Source organism: Gossypium arboreum, chromosome 5 (genome assembly GCF_025698485.1).
Source record: "Gossypium arboreum isolate Shixiya-1 chromosome 5, ASM2569848v2, whole genome shotgun sequence".
Lineage (NCBI taxonomy): Eukaryota > Viridiplantae > Streptophyta > Magnoliopsida > Malvales > Malvaceae > Gossypium > Gossypium arboreum.
In genome coordinates, this window is record NC_069074.1 from 91356952 (window position 1) to 91373336 (window position 16385).

The 16385-nt window shown below is 37.8% G+C and overlaps 1 protein-coding gene and 1 pseudogene across 1 annotated transcript; both read right to left on the reverse strand.

Annotated features, from left to right (window-relative positions):
• Positions 1–5830: 5830 nt before the first annotated feature.
• LOC128292742 (pectate lyase-like) lies at positions 5831–9324 on the reverse strand (annotated as a pseudogene).
• A 1430-nt stretch (positions 9325–10754) lies between these two features.
• LOC108451059 (uncharacterized) lies at positions 10755–13446 on the reverse strand. The gene is made up of 6 exons (XM_017748793.1): positions 13441–13446; positions 11957–12071; positions 11828–11886; positions 11658–11765; positions 11194–11546; positions 10755–11142 (listed from the first exon to the last, which is right to left on the reverse strand). Exons 1-6 carry the CDS (start codon positions 13444–13446, stop codon positions 10755–10757), a joined length of 1029 nt encoding a protein of 342 aa, XP_017604282.1.
• Positions 13447–16385: the final 2939 nt, after the last annotated feature.

Genomic DNA, 16385 nt, shown 5'->3' on the forward strand with positions numbered 1-16385 from the left:
TCCAAAAGGATGTTAAGTTCGAATGGACGGAGAAATGCCAAAAAGTTTCGATCAACTGAAAACTTATTTGATGAAGCCCCAATTCTAGTGCAACCCGAGTCCAAGAAAGAGCTTGTCATCTATAGCGACGCCTCTCTACTTGGGTTAGGTTGCGTATTAATGCAAGAAGGTCGAGTTGTGGCCTATGTGTCGAGGCAATTAAAGCCACATGAGAAAAATTATCCGACTCATGATCTCGAATTGGCCGCCATCGTATTCGCCTTTAAAGATTTGGTGACATTACTTATTTGGTGAAAGGTGCCATGTATACTCGGATCACAAAAGTCTCAAATATTTGATGATCCAAAGAGACTTAAATCTGCGACAAAGACGTTGGCTCGAGTTGTTAAAGGATTACGAGTGGTCATTGACTATCACCCGGAAAGGCGAATGTGGTTGCGGATGCCTTGAGTCGTAAATCATTATTTACGGCGATGAGCGTGCACTTGCATTCGATCCGATAGTGTGTTAGTAGCTGAATTGAAAGCCAAACCACTATTGATACATCAAATTCGAGAAGCTCGGAAAGTCGACGACGAGTTGGGCGCAAAAGCGGGCCGAGTGTGTTCCAAACAAGGATTTGAGTTTCAAATCGATGATGACGATTGTTTGAGGTTCAAAAGTCATCTGTGTGTTCCAAAGAATTGAACTCATTTCGATAATTCTGAATGAAGCCCATTGTAGCCGAATGGCAATCCACCCGGGAGTACGAAGATGTACAATGATTTGAAACGTCGGTTTTGGTGGCATGGTATGAAGCGAGACATCTCCGACTTTGTTTGAGATGTTTAATATGTCAACAAGTGAAAGCGGAACATCGGTGCCTTGAGGATTACTTGACCAATCACGATACCCGAGTGGAAATGGGATCGAGTCACAATGGACTTTATATCCGGACCGCCATTGTCGAAGAAGTAAGAAGGATGCGGTTTGGGTCGTGGTAGATCGATTGACTAAGTCGGCCCACTTTGTCCCCCAGACGCACGGATTTTTCAATTGACAAATTAGCTGAATTGTACGTTTCTCGGTTGTGAGATTACACGGGTGCCTATTTCCATCGTGTCGGATAGAGATCCGAGATTTACCTCGCGATTTTGGAAAAAGTTGCAAGAAGCTTTGGGTACCAAGTTGCATTTCAAAGACCGCCTTTCACCCCAAACCGATGGTCAATCCGAGCGGATAATTTAGATACTTGAGGATATGTTAAGATGTTGCGTCCTCGAGTTTAGTGGTTTATGGGAAGCGGTATTTGCCGTTGATTGAATTCGCCACAACAACGACTTTCAATCAAGTATTAAGATGGCACCCTACGAGGCCTTGTACGGTCGTAAATGCCGTACACCATTGTTTTGGACTGAGCTCGGTGAAAGCAAGATTTTCGGTGGATTTGATTAGGGATCTTTGAGCAGAAAGTGAAAGTAATCCGTGAAAGTCTGAAGATAGCCTCCGATCGTTAGAAGTCGTACGCGGACCTGAAGCGTAAGGATATCGAGTATCAGGTGGGTGATAAAGTGTTTCTCAAGGTATCGCCTTGGAAAAAGATACTCAGATTCGGCCGTAAGGGCAAGTTGAGCCCGAGGTTCGTTGGGCCATATGAGATATCCGGCGAGTCGATCCGGTGGCATATCGTTTGATTTTGCCCCGAACTAGAAAAGGTTCACGATGTCTTTCACGTTTCGATGCTTTGACGCTATAGATCCGATCCATCGCACGTGATTAGTCCATCGAAATTGAAATTCAAGCTAATATGAGTTATGAGGAAAACCGATTCGTATCCTATCACGAGAAGTGAAAGAGTTGTGAAACAAGCGGGTTCCGCTAGTAAAAGTGTTATGGCTCAAGCACGGGATAGAAGAAGCTACTTGGGAGACCGAGAACTCTATGAAAGAGCGATATCCAAACCTATTTACGGTAAGATTTTCGGGGACGAAAATTTCTTAAGTGGGGAGAGTTGTGACACCCAAAATTGACCCTAATCGGAAGGTGGTCTCGGGACCACAAAACCGAGGCATAAAAATAATTAAAATTTATTTTGATGCCTATAATATGTGTGTGCTCATGTATGACATTTTATGATGATTGATTTAGTGTTATAAGGGTGAATTCCACAAGAAAGGACTTAGTAATGAACTTTGAAAGTATGATAGGAAATGTGTGATGACTAATTAAAGCATGCATGCAAAATAATGGACTTGCATGTCAAATTCCCCTTTATAGGTGGTGGCCGGCCATGACAAGGAGGATGGGCTAAACATGTCATGAAACATGTTTTGTTGGTGCATTAGGGTGAAATAATAAACAAAGGTGTATGGGTGATAAAAAATGAAAAAAAATGTGTGTGAGTGTGGTAATCCCCCATTGCCGTGAGTTGTAGAGAAGGAAAGAAAAAATTTTGTTCATCCTTTCTTTGAGCCAAAACTAAGGAAGAAGGAGGATTTTTGCTTCATGCTTGGTTTGGAAGAGATCTAGAAGGAGATTTGGCTAAGTTTGCATCAAGATTAAGGTATGTATGAGGTTGTGTTAGGAGTTTCATGCATGTTTTGGTTGCTAACTTGATGTGCATGTTAGCCATGGCTCAAATCTTTGTTAAGCCATGGAAATGGTATTTGGCCAAAGTTGTTATGGTGATAAAGCCATTGCATGCTAAGTGTGAAGCTTGATGATGATGCATGCAATGATGGATTGTCTACTCTTGAGTAAGATTTTGAGCTTTCTTTTGTTTTATCATGATTGAAGTTGAAAAGGAGCATGATTGTCATATTCGCCATGATGCATTCATGAGCATGGTTCATGCTTCTTGCATGTTAGTTAAAATTTGTGTTTTGGATGGCTATGGACACCTTGAAATTCAGCCATGCTCATATATGTATATATATGTTTGCACATGATGTTTTGGTTATGAAGGAAGTGATGAATAAGTTTGTTTAAAGAAGAAGATGTTGAAGAATAATTGTGAAATTGTAAGCACATTCGGCCTAGCACACATATGAGTGCTTGATGCTATATTGTAAGTTTTGAGCTACAATATGCAAAGCATTAACTAGTAAAATGCATGCTGTTTTTGTGTGGTATTAAGTGCATAATTGGCCTCAACATGGACAAGTATATTCGGCCTTGGGTAGCCTATTGAAGGCCTTAGCTTTTCCTTGATGCTCGAATAAATTGTATTGAATTGCTTGATGTAGTATAAAATGTGCATGACCATTGTGTATTCAAGCTAAAGGGTGGCCATATGACCATTTAAATTCCTTGTCATATTCGGCCATAAGCTAGCACAATGAGGTTTTGATAAATTGAATTTGTTTGAATTAGCTCAAGAGCTAAGAGGGCCACAATTGGACAAGGGGAAGGAAAAAGTAATCGAATAGCCGTAAAAGCCGTTCGACAACATCCGAGGTAAGTCCTCAAGAAGTGACCTTACTTGAATTATGTGGAATGAAATATGGATGTATTGATTATTGATTTATGTGTGTATGAGTATTGAATGATACCGGGCTAAGTCCCGAAGGCGATTATGTTAGTGATTATAATTGTGTTTGAGCCTTAGTAACGAAAATAAATATGTATGTCCAATGATTATTGATGTATGTGTGCATGAGAAATTGAATGATATCCGGGCTAAGCCCCGAAGACAATTATGCTGGAAATTATAACCGGGTTAAGACCCGAAGGCAATTGTGCTAGTGGCTACATCCGGGCTAAGACCCGAAGGCATTCGTGCGAGTCATTCTATCCGGGCTAAGACCCGAAGGCATTTGTGCAAATCGTGATATCCGGGTTAAGTCCCGTAGGCCTTGGTGCGGGTTACCATAACCGGGCTATGTCCCGAAGGCGATTGATCGAGTAGCGACATCCGGTTAAACTCCGAAGGTATGTGATTTGAAAATTATAAGCTTGCTGGAAAATTTCAGCTAATGCACTTGTGAAATTTCCCAATGACAAGGTAAGTGCGGTGTGTGCTTTGTGCGCTAGGAGTAAGAGCGTGTGAATATCCGCTCCTATGATGGAACGAGTTATCGGCCTTAATGAAGCCGTTATTTGTGTATGAACATAAGAGTTGGGATGGTGAAGTAAGTATGATTATGTGAATGTGCATTAATGAAATGATGCATTTAACTATGTGAATGTATTGCTGTAATTAGAGTTGATTATATTCCTTGAGACTTACTAAGCATAAAAATGCTTACTCCGCTACTTTGGCTCTCAGTTTTCTAGATTTCGCTCGATAGCAATCGGATTCGGGATCATTGAAGTCGAAGTCATCCACACTATCAAGCCCCCATTTTGGTATAAATTCTTGGTTGAACTTGAAATGGCATGTATAGGACTACCCTTGTTGGTTTAAATATGTTATGATGTATATGTATACGGCCATGCGAAAATGGCTCGTAATAGTGAAGTATCAACTTAAACTATTTGCGGTTTGTATATATATATATGGTGTCATGATGTGACTATGAATTGGAAATGGGAATGTTGGTCACATGATCAGCCATTGGCATGGTTAAAATGATCATATGTGGACCTATGTAAGGCAAGACTAGTTGGTTCATGGAGACTACAAAATAGGTAAGACCTACCTTAAAACAGATGCTGCCAGCAGCAGTAACGTGAATGTGAAAAATCACCAAAATTTGTAGGAATGGTATTAAATAGTGAATCAGCTATGTAAATGAACATTGATGAGTCTATTTTCATATGGAAGAAACGAAATGGTCATAGGAGTTACATGTTAAGAGATATTAAAGCTATTGTAAGACAGGGCCAGAACAGTTTCTGGGTTCCCTGTCGCAACTTTAAAAATTTACTATAAATTATCCAGAAATAATTAGGAGACATACCTTATATGTAAAGATTCCATTTTGAGTCTAGTTTCATTAGAAACAAACAGCACCAGCATTAAAGCCCTGTACAGAGAGATATTCAAGTTATACCGCGCGAAGGTCAGAGCAGTCGATCCCTGTAACATGGGTGACTTTAACTAATAAACTGTACCAATTGGCCCGACCAAAAATTCTAGAAATAAATCCATGGATGGATATATGAGTCTAAATTCAGGGAAAATTTACGAAACCAGTTTCCGAGTTTTGAAACTCGAGATATGATTTTTAAGGCGACAGTGACGCAGTTTTTCCAGCCTGACTGGAAATGTCCAATGGATGGGCAAAACAAGTGAACTTGGCTTGCTAACCCCTCGTGTCCGACACCGGCGATGGTCTCGGGTTCGGGGTGTTACAGTCGGGGAGAGGGTCGAATTCCTATAAGGTAGGAGATTGGGGATGATGTAAAGGTCGCTGTTGATGAATCAAAGGTGACCTGAGTAGGGAATTTTTTTTTCTTTATTTCTCTTTATTCTTCTTCTTCTTCTACTACTGCAAGTTAATAGGTGATGTTGTAGAGGTTGTCGTTCCCATGTGGGATGCTAACATGGCAAGTTAACGAGCCACCACTTTTTGTTACGTTTGTAACGGTAGTGACCGATTTATCATTTTTTGAAAGTTGAGTGATTGAATTGAAACCAGAGTGACTGTTTTGTCAGCTACATCAAAGTTGAATGACTATTGGTGTAATTTATCCTTTTAAAAATTAGTCTAGAAATTTTTACATCTAATGCATTAATTTTATTAAATCTAAGAAAATTTAATACATTGGTTACATTTATATATATATATATATATATATATATCCTGTTAGCCCATACCATACTCACATTTTCAAAGGAGATTTAATTTTTTTGATGCATCAAAGGAAAACAAATTGTTGTGAACTTTAGTAGAACTGAGAGTTATTTTTAGCACTTAGCTCCTTCCTTACATTTAAGAGTCCAAGAGAATCTAGTGAGTCTTCCGATGAATGTTGCAGACTTAGTTTTAATTATATCATTCTTTTTGAATTTTAAATGGGGAGGTGAGGCTGGCCCAAATGTTACAAAAAATGCTCCATTCATGAACGGGTCTCTTTCTGATCTTCATATCTAATTCCTCCATTCTGAATCTAGTGCATAGTTCCTATGGGGTATCTATAGAAATGCATTGAACAAAACAATTTAGGTGAATAACCATAGGTACATTTTCAATTGCATTGTGCTTACTACAATATAAAATTAATAAATGTTACCGATTAATTTGTTATATTTCCATTTACCTCTTTAGTTAGGGGGTCATATGGAGCAATGAACCTGTTGCCTTGGCTACTAATGGTGGGATGTGTGCTACCACCAATGGCATACAATTTCCAATGAGTGTAGTCGTTGTTGACGACATGAAAGTATCCCAAACGACATCAAGGCATTCTTTGTATCAATTCCTTGCGAAAATGGTTGATGCAAGTGTGACTTGCATATATTGATATTTAGAATAGGTATCACTTGCACCTAACAAGATCACCTGAAAGAAAAATCTAATAATGTTTAGTTGAAAACTAGATTACAAAATGTGTACCATCTTGAGTATTTTAAGGTAAAACATCAATGATCATGATGGGCGAAATGGCAATTTGATATGGTAATGGCAGTAAAACCTTGTATTGCATCGATGCGCCCGTCATGACACTCGGAAATATAATCAAGCCAAATCTTTGATGATCAAAATATGGAAATCCCATCTCTATTACCAACTATGTGATAACCATAATGATCTTCAGAGTCCCTTATTAGGCCACCACTACTTTTAACAGTGCGATGAATATGAATGTTATGAATTATGACATTGTGCACAAATTAAGGTGTAATGCCACATCCATATGCTATATGAACATTTGCTCCACGACCATCAATTGTTTTATGGTTTTGAACCATTAGCTCTTGTGACAATTTAATTTTCATATCATGGGTAAAAATTATCCATAATGGTCTCTTTTGAATCACAACGTGACGTAAATTCCTGGTTTAAGGTTTACGACATCATCATCAGAATTATCGGTAACCAAATAGTATTCTCCCTTATTCCCTCCACGAGTTTTGTGGCCAAAACCAAGGACACACTTAGCTAGTCTTTTGCGATTCTTATCCCAGTTCTTCTTGCATCTCTAGCACCTATCAATTGGATTGATATGCATGGACCAGTGTACTTCTTATGTTTACCCCTCAAGGATCTTCTCGTGCTATTAGTAATAACATCCTTAAATTCTAAGGGTTGGTTGGACATAGTTCTTTCAAGAACCCTGCAACAAATTATCTAATACAATATATAACGCCTGCATTTAACATACAAATTAAGAAAGTTTCAGGAGATGGTAACTTGTTAAAGGGAACTAACATTGGAACCATTGGCTTTCATCCATCTAAATAATGATATTTTTATCATTAAGCTAAAGTCCTATGATTATAACAACTCAATAAGAGTTAATGATCCAAAATATAAATATGATAAATTGTTATTTAACATAGACAGTAATGGAAACAAGAGTAACTAAGAGTTTAGCTTAGTTAGCCCTTGTAGATATTTTTATTTTGTTACATTCGAGTCTATATTTCAAATTTCAATCTATGTAATTTCTTTTCTAATGCTTAATGTATGACCATTTTTTATATAAAAAAGTGAAAAAAGAGAGATAAAATAGAAAGTTATAATTTACTTGTTAACATGATAGTTGTTGGAGATTTGGCACACTTTAACCAAATGAAGTAAGAACTTTAATCTGGACTTTAACAGCAGTGTATTATACCCGGATAAAGAATGAAGGAAAAATGCTTGGAGTTCAAGCTTTGAGCTTCTACCATGAATGGATAACAAAATTTTGAAGGCAAAGAAAGATGGAGCATATAGAAAGAAAATCTGATGATTTCATTTAAAAAAAACTTTGGCTCAAAGCCATTACATATACTAGTCATTGGCTGGTCAAAAAATCAACCTAAACACTACCTAACTCCACTTATTACATTGGAACTAGGTGATATTACTTGCACACTTAAACAAAGCTGGTAACCAGCTCTTTGACCATCAAGTTACATCAATTTGTCATTCAAAATGAACTAAATTACAAAAACATTGTTAAAAAAAATGACAAAATGAAACTGAGATGAAACAGTAGATTAACATCTTCAGTTGCACGTATTTTACCCGGACAACTTATGTGCATGAATTCTTACGTGCATGAATCTGCATGAGCTGCATGTGAACCTTTGTTGCTGCATGTGTTGCATGGGAACTAACTTCAACACTCCTCCTTAGTTTCCATGCTTGTAACACCTAGCTGCGTTCTCAATTTTATAAATCTTGACACACCAAGGGCCTTTGTAAAGATATTAGCAACCTGTTCTTCTTAATTGCAATGAATCAGCTCCACCTCTCGAGCTTGTTCCATCTCCCTTATCACATGTAATTTGATGCTGAAGTGCTTCGTTCTACCATGGAATACAGGATTCTTTGTAATTGCAACAGCAGACTTGTTGTCACAAAAGATCTCTGTTGCCTCCCTTTGATGTAGGTTAAGATCAGCTAGAATTTTTCTCAGCCATATAGCTTGATTTACAGCATTGGTAGCTACAACATATTCAGCTTCTGCTGTTGATTGAGCCACCATTGATTGTTTCCTTGAGCTCCAACAAAACATGGTTGAGCCAAGGGTAAAAGTATCTCCAGAGTTGCTTTTCATATCATCACTTGAACCAGCCCAGTCACTATCTGTGTATCCAACAAGCTTCAAACTTTCAGCCTTGTTAAATAGCATCCCATGGCTTAAAGTACCCTTGATATATCTAAGCACTCGTTTGGCAGCTTAAAAGTGCTTCTCATTGCAACAATGCATGAATCTTGAGAGCAAACTGACAGCAAACATAATGTTTGGCCAAGTAGCAGTTAAATATAACAAACAACCAACTAGGCTCCTGTAAGTAGACTTATTGACTGGTTCATGATCTCCTTGGTTTGACAGCTTCATTCCAACAGCAATCGGAGTACTTGTTGGCTTACAATTCTCCATTGAGAACTTAGACAAAACCTTCAAGGCAAACGTTCTCTAACTTAGAAAGATTCCTCCTTGAGCTTGAGTCACTTCTATGCCAAGGAAATAAGTCATCCTTCCTAAATCAGACATTTCAAACTCCTGCTCCATTTTGGCTTTAAAATCAGCCAACATTACTTGGTCTCCTCCTGTGACCAAAAGATCACCAACATAGAGAGACACAATGAGCTGTGTTTCAACTCCTTTCTTCTTAACATACAATGTTGGCTCGCTGAGGCTTCTTTAAAATCCCAAACTGACCAAGTACCTGTCAATTCGAGCATACCAGGCTCTAGGAGCTTGTTTCAGGCCATATAATGCCTTCTTAAGCCTGTACACCATTTATTCTTTGCCAGATACAATGAAGCCTTGAGGCTGATCAATGTAGATCTCTTCTTCAAGGAAGCCATTGAGAAATGCAGACTTCACATCAAGCTGGTTGATTTTCCATTGCATCTGAGCTGCCAAGGCAACCAGTAACCTGATGGTGTCTAGCCTAGCCACTGGTGCAAATGTTTCCAGGTAGTCCAGGCCATACTTCTGGCTGAATCCTTTGACTACAAACCTGGCCTTCAGTTTGTTTAAGCTCCCATCAGCATTTTGCTTGGCTCGATAGATCTACTTTACTCCAATAACCTTCCTCTTGGCTGGTCTAGGAACCAATTCCCATGTTTGGTTCTTCTCGATCATGGCAATTTCATCAGCCATAGCCTGTTTCCATCCTTCATCAGCTTCAGCTTCTTCAAAACTGCATGGTTCTTCTTGTGCAACATGAGCCCTCTCATAAACATCAGCCAAAGTCCTTGTACCCCTGACTAGTTCATCATCAACATCCATCTCTGGATCATTTTGATCAGATTCAAACTGATCTGTCATAAGTTCTTCAGAAATGACTTCAGGTTCATTTTTTTCCCAATTCCAATAAGCCTTTTCATCAAACACCACATCTCTGCTCACTTGGACTTTGTTGGTTAAAGGATCTAGATTCCTATAACCCTTTTTGACTGTACTATTCCCAGCTAAAATACCAAGAATAGCTCTTTTGGACAACTTATCCCTCTTTACAGCTGGTACTTGGCTGTAACATAGGCAACCAAAGACTTTCATATGAGCCAATGATGGCTTGAACCAAAATCAGGCCTCAAAAGGTGTCTTGTGAGCAAGTGCTTTGGTTGGAAGCCTATTCTGAATGTAGACAGCAGTATTGACAGCTTCAGCCCACATGGTCTTGGGCAAATTTTTCTCAAACAATAAGCATCTGGCCATATCCATCAAGCTCCTATTCTTCCTTGCACTAACCCCATTTTGTTAGGGTGTGTAAACATTGGTTAGCTGGTGTTTGATGCCAGCATCATCACAAAAGGTATTAAACCCGGATGAAGTATACTTTGTTCCATTATCAGACCTAATGGTCTTTATCTTGCAGCCTGTTTCTGTTTCCACTGCAGCTTTAAACTTCATAAACACTTGAACAACTTCAGACTTATGCTTCAAAAAGTAATCCAGCAATATCTGGTACAGTCATCACTGAAGAGAATAAAGTACCTGTTGCCACTTAGTGATTCAGTCCTCATGGGGCCACAAACATCAGTATGCACCAATTCCAACTTGTTTGATGCTCTCCAGGTGGTGTTTGTAGGAAATGGAAGCCTAGCTTGCTTTCCCATCTGACAAACCTCATAAATATCTTCAATCTGAACTGTCTTGGTGAAGTTTTCAACCATTTCCTTGCTGACCATCCGAGCCATAGATTTAAAGTTGGCATGACCAAGTCATTGATGCCAAAGCTTGGTGTCTTCAATTGAAGCAACATGGGCTGAGTATGAGTCACCTGACCAGTTGACTTCAAAGCATTTGTCACTTATAGTGACTGTTATGAGGCTTGATCTATTTGGATCAGTGATTTGGCACTCCTGGTCCTTAAACACAACTGAGTACCATTTTTCTAGCAGTTGAGAAATGCTAAGTAGGTTCCTATCAATCTCAGGTACCAACAGCACATTTGGAATGACTTTATTGCCTGTAGGAGTGCATATCAGCACATCCCCTTTTCCTTCAGCTTTTATGAACTTTCTATTGCCAACTTTCACTTTGGTCTTGCAAGATCTGTCCAAGGTTTTAAAAATGGTTGCATCTGGTGACCTGTGGTTGGTGCAGCCACTGTCCAGCAACCACCATTATGAGCCTTTGCTTTGACCAGCTAGACATGACACAGCAAAGACCTGTTCTTCATGGTCACTGTTGTCTTCAGCCACTCGAGCTTCTTCACCCTTGTGTTGTTGGTTTTGGCCAGGTCTGCATTTTTCTTTGTAGACTCTTTCAGCATGGCCCTTCTTCTTGCAGTGTTGACACACAGCATCTGGCCTGAACCAGCATCTGGTCTCTGGATGACCAGGCCTTTTACAAAATCTGCAGAGTCGATCTCCTCCTCTTGCAGCATCAGGCTTAGGCCTATTTTTCCAGTTCTTCTTGCCTTTGTAGGCTGAGGAACTTGAAGCAGACTTGGTCTTAGCTAGAAAAGCACCCTCTTGGTACTCCTCCATCCTGCTAACTCTCCTTTGCTCCTAAGCATAGAGGGCATTAATGAGCTCAGTTAAGGAGATGCTTGCTAGGTCTCTTGAATCCTTTAAGGAGGATATTTTAGCTTCATACCTTTCTGGTAAGGTAGAGAGCACTTTCTCCACAATCCTTGCCTCATCAAATTGCTCACCAAGAAGCCTTATGCTGTTAACTACAGCCATGATTCTGTCAGAATACTTCTTGATAGTTTCTTCTTCTTTCATCTTCAGGTTCTCGAACTCCCTTCTCAGATTCAACAATTGCTACTACCTTGTCCTCTTAGTACCTTGGAACTCCTCCTTGAGCTTGTCCCAAGCTTGCTAGGGAGTCTCACAAGCCATGATCCTGGTAAAGATGACATCAGAAACACAGTTCTGAATGCATGACATGGCTTTGTGTCTTTTAGTCCTCTCACCTGCGTGATGTTTGATTTGAGCCACTGTAGGGTTGGCTCTGAGTGGAGCTGGCTCAGCATCTATGTTGACAACTTCCCACAGATCAAAGGCCTGCAGGTAAGTCATCATCTTAACCTGCCATATGTGGAACCCTTCACCATTAAAGACTAGTAGTGCTGCAGGAGAAAAAACTGATGAAGCCAATCTATTTTATATTGAATATGAAACAGGTCCTCTAAGATAACAGCTCTTGATACCAATTGTTAGAGATTTGGCACACTTTAACCAGATGAAGTAAGAACTTTAATCTGGACTTTAACAGCAGTGTATTATACCCGGATAAAGAATGAAGGAAAAATGCTTGGAGTTTAAGCTTTGAGCTTCTACCATGAATGGAGAACATAATTTTGAAGGCAAAGAAAGATGGAGCATAATCTGATGATTTCATTCAGAAAAAACTTTGGCTCAAAGCCATTACATATACCAGTCATTGGCTGGTCAAAAAATTAACCTAAACACTACCTAACTCCACTTATTACATTGGGACTAGGTGATATTACTTGCACACTTAAACAAAGCTGGTAACCAGCTCTTTGACCATCAAGTTACATCAATTTGTCATTCAAAATGAACTAAATTACAAAAACATTGTTAAAAAAATGACAAAATGAAACTGAGATGAAACAGTAGCATTAACATTTTCAGTTGCACGTACTTTACCTGGACAACTTATGTGCATGAATTCTTACGTGCATGAATCTGCATGAGCTGCATGTCAACCTTTGTTGCTGCATGTGTTGCATGGGAACTAACTTCAACAATAGTTCAGGTGATTGGTAACATTTTTTGGGCTCGGTTCATAGGCTGTTAGAGTAATCTTCCATGCTTCTTCTTCACATTGCTTCCAAAAATCATCAAATTCAGTAATATTTAACCATTTTGAGCACTAAAATCTAACTGTCATTTAAAATAGAAATGTTTTTCCTTTTATTGTAAAGGCTGGCATGGATTGAACAAAAAATTCAACAATCCATTCACAACTTACACAACTGTCAACAAAAAATATTTCATTATTCCACATCTGTGTTTAAAGAAAGAAATCTCGAGCTGTGTATCCAAATCCGAGCTGTGTCAAAAAACATTAGACTAGTATATTTGGGTATGATGATCGAAATCTCGAGAGGGAAAAAATTTCAACTTACTTATGTTTTGGTTACTTATTCTATTCTTCTGTTTCTATAGTCTTTAAAGAAGGAAGCCAACCTCAAAAACGCTGAGGCGATCACTAAGGCAACTAAGAGAAAATACTATGAGGAAACCGAAAAGTTAAGCGAATTGTAGTACCAGTTCAAAGTTGCAAATGACATCCAACAAGAAGCGTATGTGCAGTTGCAAAGTTTAAAGAAACAATCATATGAGAAGGTACTTTTAAATTCTGTAAGCTTAGACTGAATGAACATAATCGAGTTGGACACGTAATCATATCCGAGACTCATAGACAAACCTGCATTTTCGTTCTGGTTCTGATTGAATACATTGCTCTTCGAATCTGATAAACTAAGATAAAGATATGCCGACGCTACTCTTGTTTGAATGTTGCAGAACAAACACTTATGGCAGCACAAGGATGATTTAAATAAAGCGAATGAGTTGGGTTGGAAAGGGGAAAAAGTGGCACTCCAAAATTTTTGTATTACCAGGTGGGGTTGTGCATTTGATTTATTTCTTCCAAATCAAGAATTTTGTACAATATTTGATCTAAACAGTTGATGGCTCAGGCGGAGAAATTTATGGACTTATGGAGTAACAATGATGAATTCCGAAAAGAATATGTTAGATGCAATAAAAGGAGCACACTGTGGAGACTGAGGACATTAGATTGCCGTGTACTTAGTCCTGATAAGGTGCCTCCTGTAATTCGTCGAGCAGTAAATGGAAGAGCGTTTGTGGATCATACAATGTCTGGCTTAACTTCGAAAGATCGAACACAAGAGGAAGTGGCGGTGGCAAAAGCTGAAAAGGTACTTGCGGAAAAGGTTGTGGAGAAAAAGAAGTTTATGCAATCTGCTCCTACAGATAGTGTTTCAGCAACTGCTTCTAATAGGGGTAAAATCAAAGAGGAGGAAGAAGAGAAGCCGAAGAGAACAGAGAAGGAGGAATCAGACAGGAAGGCAGAGGAATTGAGTAAGAAAGATGAAGCGGCTAAATTAAAGGAGCAACGCAGGTTGGAGGAGGTAGCTAAAGCTAAGGAAGCACTAGAAAGGAAGAGGCGAAAGGCGGAGCAGGCCCCATCTCGAGAGGCTAAACGAGATGCGAATGAAGCCGTCGCTAAACCACCACAAAACTCCCAGCACTGCCAACATAGGAAGAAAACCTCAACAGAGGAGACCAAGCACGCAATTGTCGAAGCAGGCTCCATCAACACCAACACCCGCCCCTGACGTCGCTGTTGGCGGGCATCTCATCTGAGGTTGACAAAAATTTTAACGTCGCCTGAGAGATTTGAACTCTCGCAAGAATATCCCATGTAATTAGCAGGCACACGTCTTAACCACTCGGCCAAAGCGACACTGATATGTTAAACGAAAATTAAGATTAGGATAACAAACAGTTTTAGATGCTGTCCAAGCTAAATAGCTAAAGGTACGTGTGGGAAGAATAGATGATCAGTTAAAATTCAGCGAATAATATAAAGATTTAGTTCTAATACAATAATATTATCTACCAATAATTGAGAAAAGGGCAGTCGACCTTGGGGTAGAAGGATGGGCCGAGGTCGGGATGAGAGGTGGATGTCCAAGGTTATTATTATGTTCTTAATGGTTTATTATGATTTTGGAATTTTAGAATTTTGTTGGATGTAATCGTTATTTTATTGGTTTTATTTTTGGTCTGAATAGTTTAAGTATTGAAGTTGTTCTGGATTATAAGTATGGTAAATTTGATGTTGGATATTGTGTTGAGGATGCATGTTGAAAAGGAAAATGTTTGAGCACGAATTCAGATTATAAGAATTCGACATCTCAATGTTGGAATGATAGTGCAGGAAAACAGTAACTTAATTTGGTATCAATATATTTTCGCGAGTATCAATATTTACGGTAAAAATATTGATACTTATACTTGAGTATCATAAAATGTTTGGATCCAAGATTTGACAAAATGCTAAGTTGGTACCGTTTTTTCTTGTTAGTACCAATACTGATTTTTACAAAATATCAATACATTAGTTGTGTATCGATACTTACGTTGATTTCTTTGAAAATTTGTTCAATGGTCCTTAAACACGTATTAAACTATTTTTGAGGTTGTATGATTGTTTAGCCGCAAACACCTCTGTAAATGTTGTATATTGTCATGAAGCTGATCTTGCTTGAAACTATGTGTATGTGATAAAGTTTCAATAATGATGTAGTATCTTGTAACTCGAGTTCGGTGACCAAATCGGGTGAGGAGTGTTACATTAACGGTCCAATGGCTTGAATAAAATCTTAAATTTATTCATAATATTATAATAATTTAAGAAATTAAATTTTATTACACCTTAATTTATCATATAAATTTAGATAAAAATTTCTAAATTTAATTATGATAACTTATTTACTTATATGGTTTATTTTTGAGGAATTGATTACCTTCAAGATTTGAAACTAAAATTTCACAAAATAGTTGTGATATATATATATATATATATATATATAATTTTAATGTTTCGGAAATGGATTGATAATCATAACCTTTAATCATCACATTCACATAATTTTCTATTTATTTTGTTTTATGACATTTTTATGCATTACTCATTTGTGAGAATGGGATCATCAAAATGTTAAAAGGATCCGAACACCAATCTCATTTAATAATGTAATATTATAAACTGTGATGTAAGATCCAACTAATCAAACATTCTCACGTGTAATTAAAGCAACTAATGACAAAATAAAAATTGGATTAATTGCAGGTAATTACAAATAGTTACACATAAATTTAATTTTTTATAGCTTTTCACATGCCCATACATGATTTAAGTTTAAAATATTATTTTATATGATAATAATAGTATTTTAATTGTATAGCATATATATATATATATATATTAAAAGTATTTTATGGCATATATGTTATTTTTAACATATAATTGTATATTAATTTGCTAATATTGTTTCAGTGATTTGAATTGTGTTATTTTTATTGATTTATTCAATAATAGTTCTTGAATTGCATAATTGTTTCTGTTTTGATGATGAATGTTTTGTTTAGTACAGCAATGCTACATAACTCTAATTCAACGACGAAGACGGATTAGGAGTGTTACAAATTTTGCTTAGATTAAATAGTTAATTGGATTGTTTCCCTACATTTATAATGTATGAATAACATATTGTTCATGATTTTATCTGAATGAATAAGCAACCAAAGCACATAACATCATTAACAAAATTTTAACAA

What these genes read in the sequence shown, in the direction of transcription:
- LOC108451059 (XM_017748793.1), bottom strand. An exon ending in GCTCAAGGAGGAGTTCCAAG is followed by an intron (nt 11,766 to 11,827) that starts GTACTAAGAGGA and finishes GAGAACCTGAAG; the next exon opens with ATGAAAGAAGAAGAAACTAT. An exon ending in AGGCAAGGATTGTGGAGAAA is followed by an intron (nt 11,547 to 11,657) that starts GTGCTCTCTACC and finishes CTCTATGCTTAG; the next exon opens with GAGCAAAGGAGAGTTAGCAG.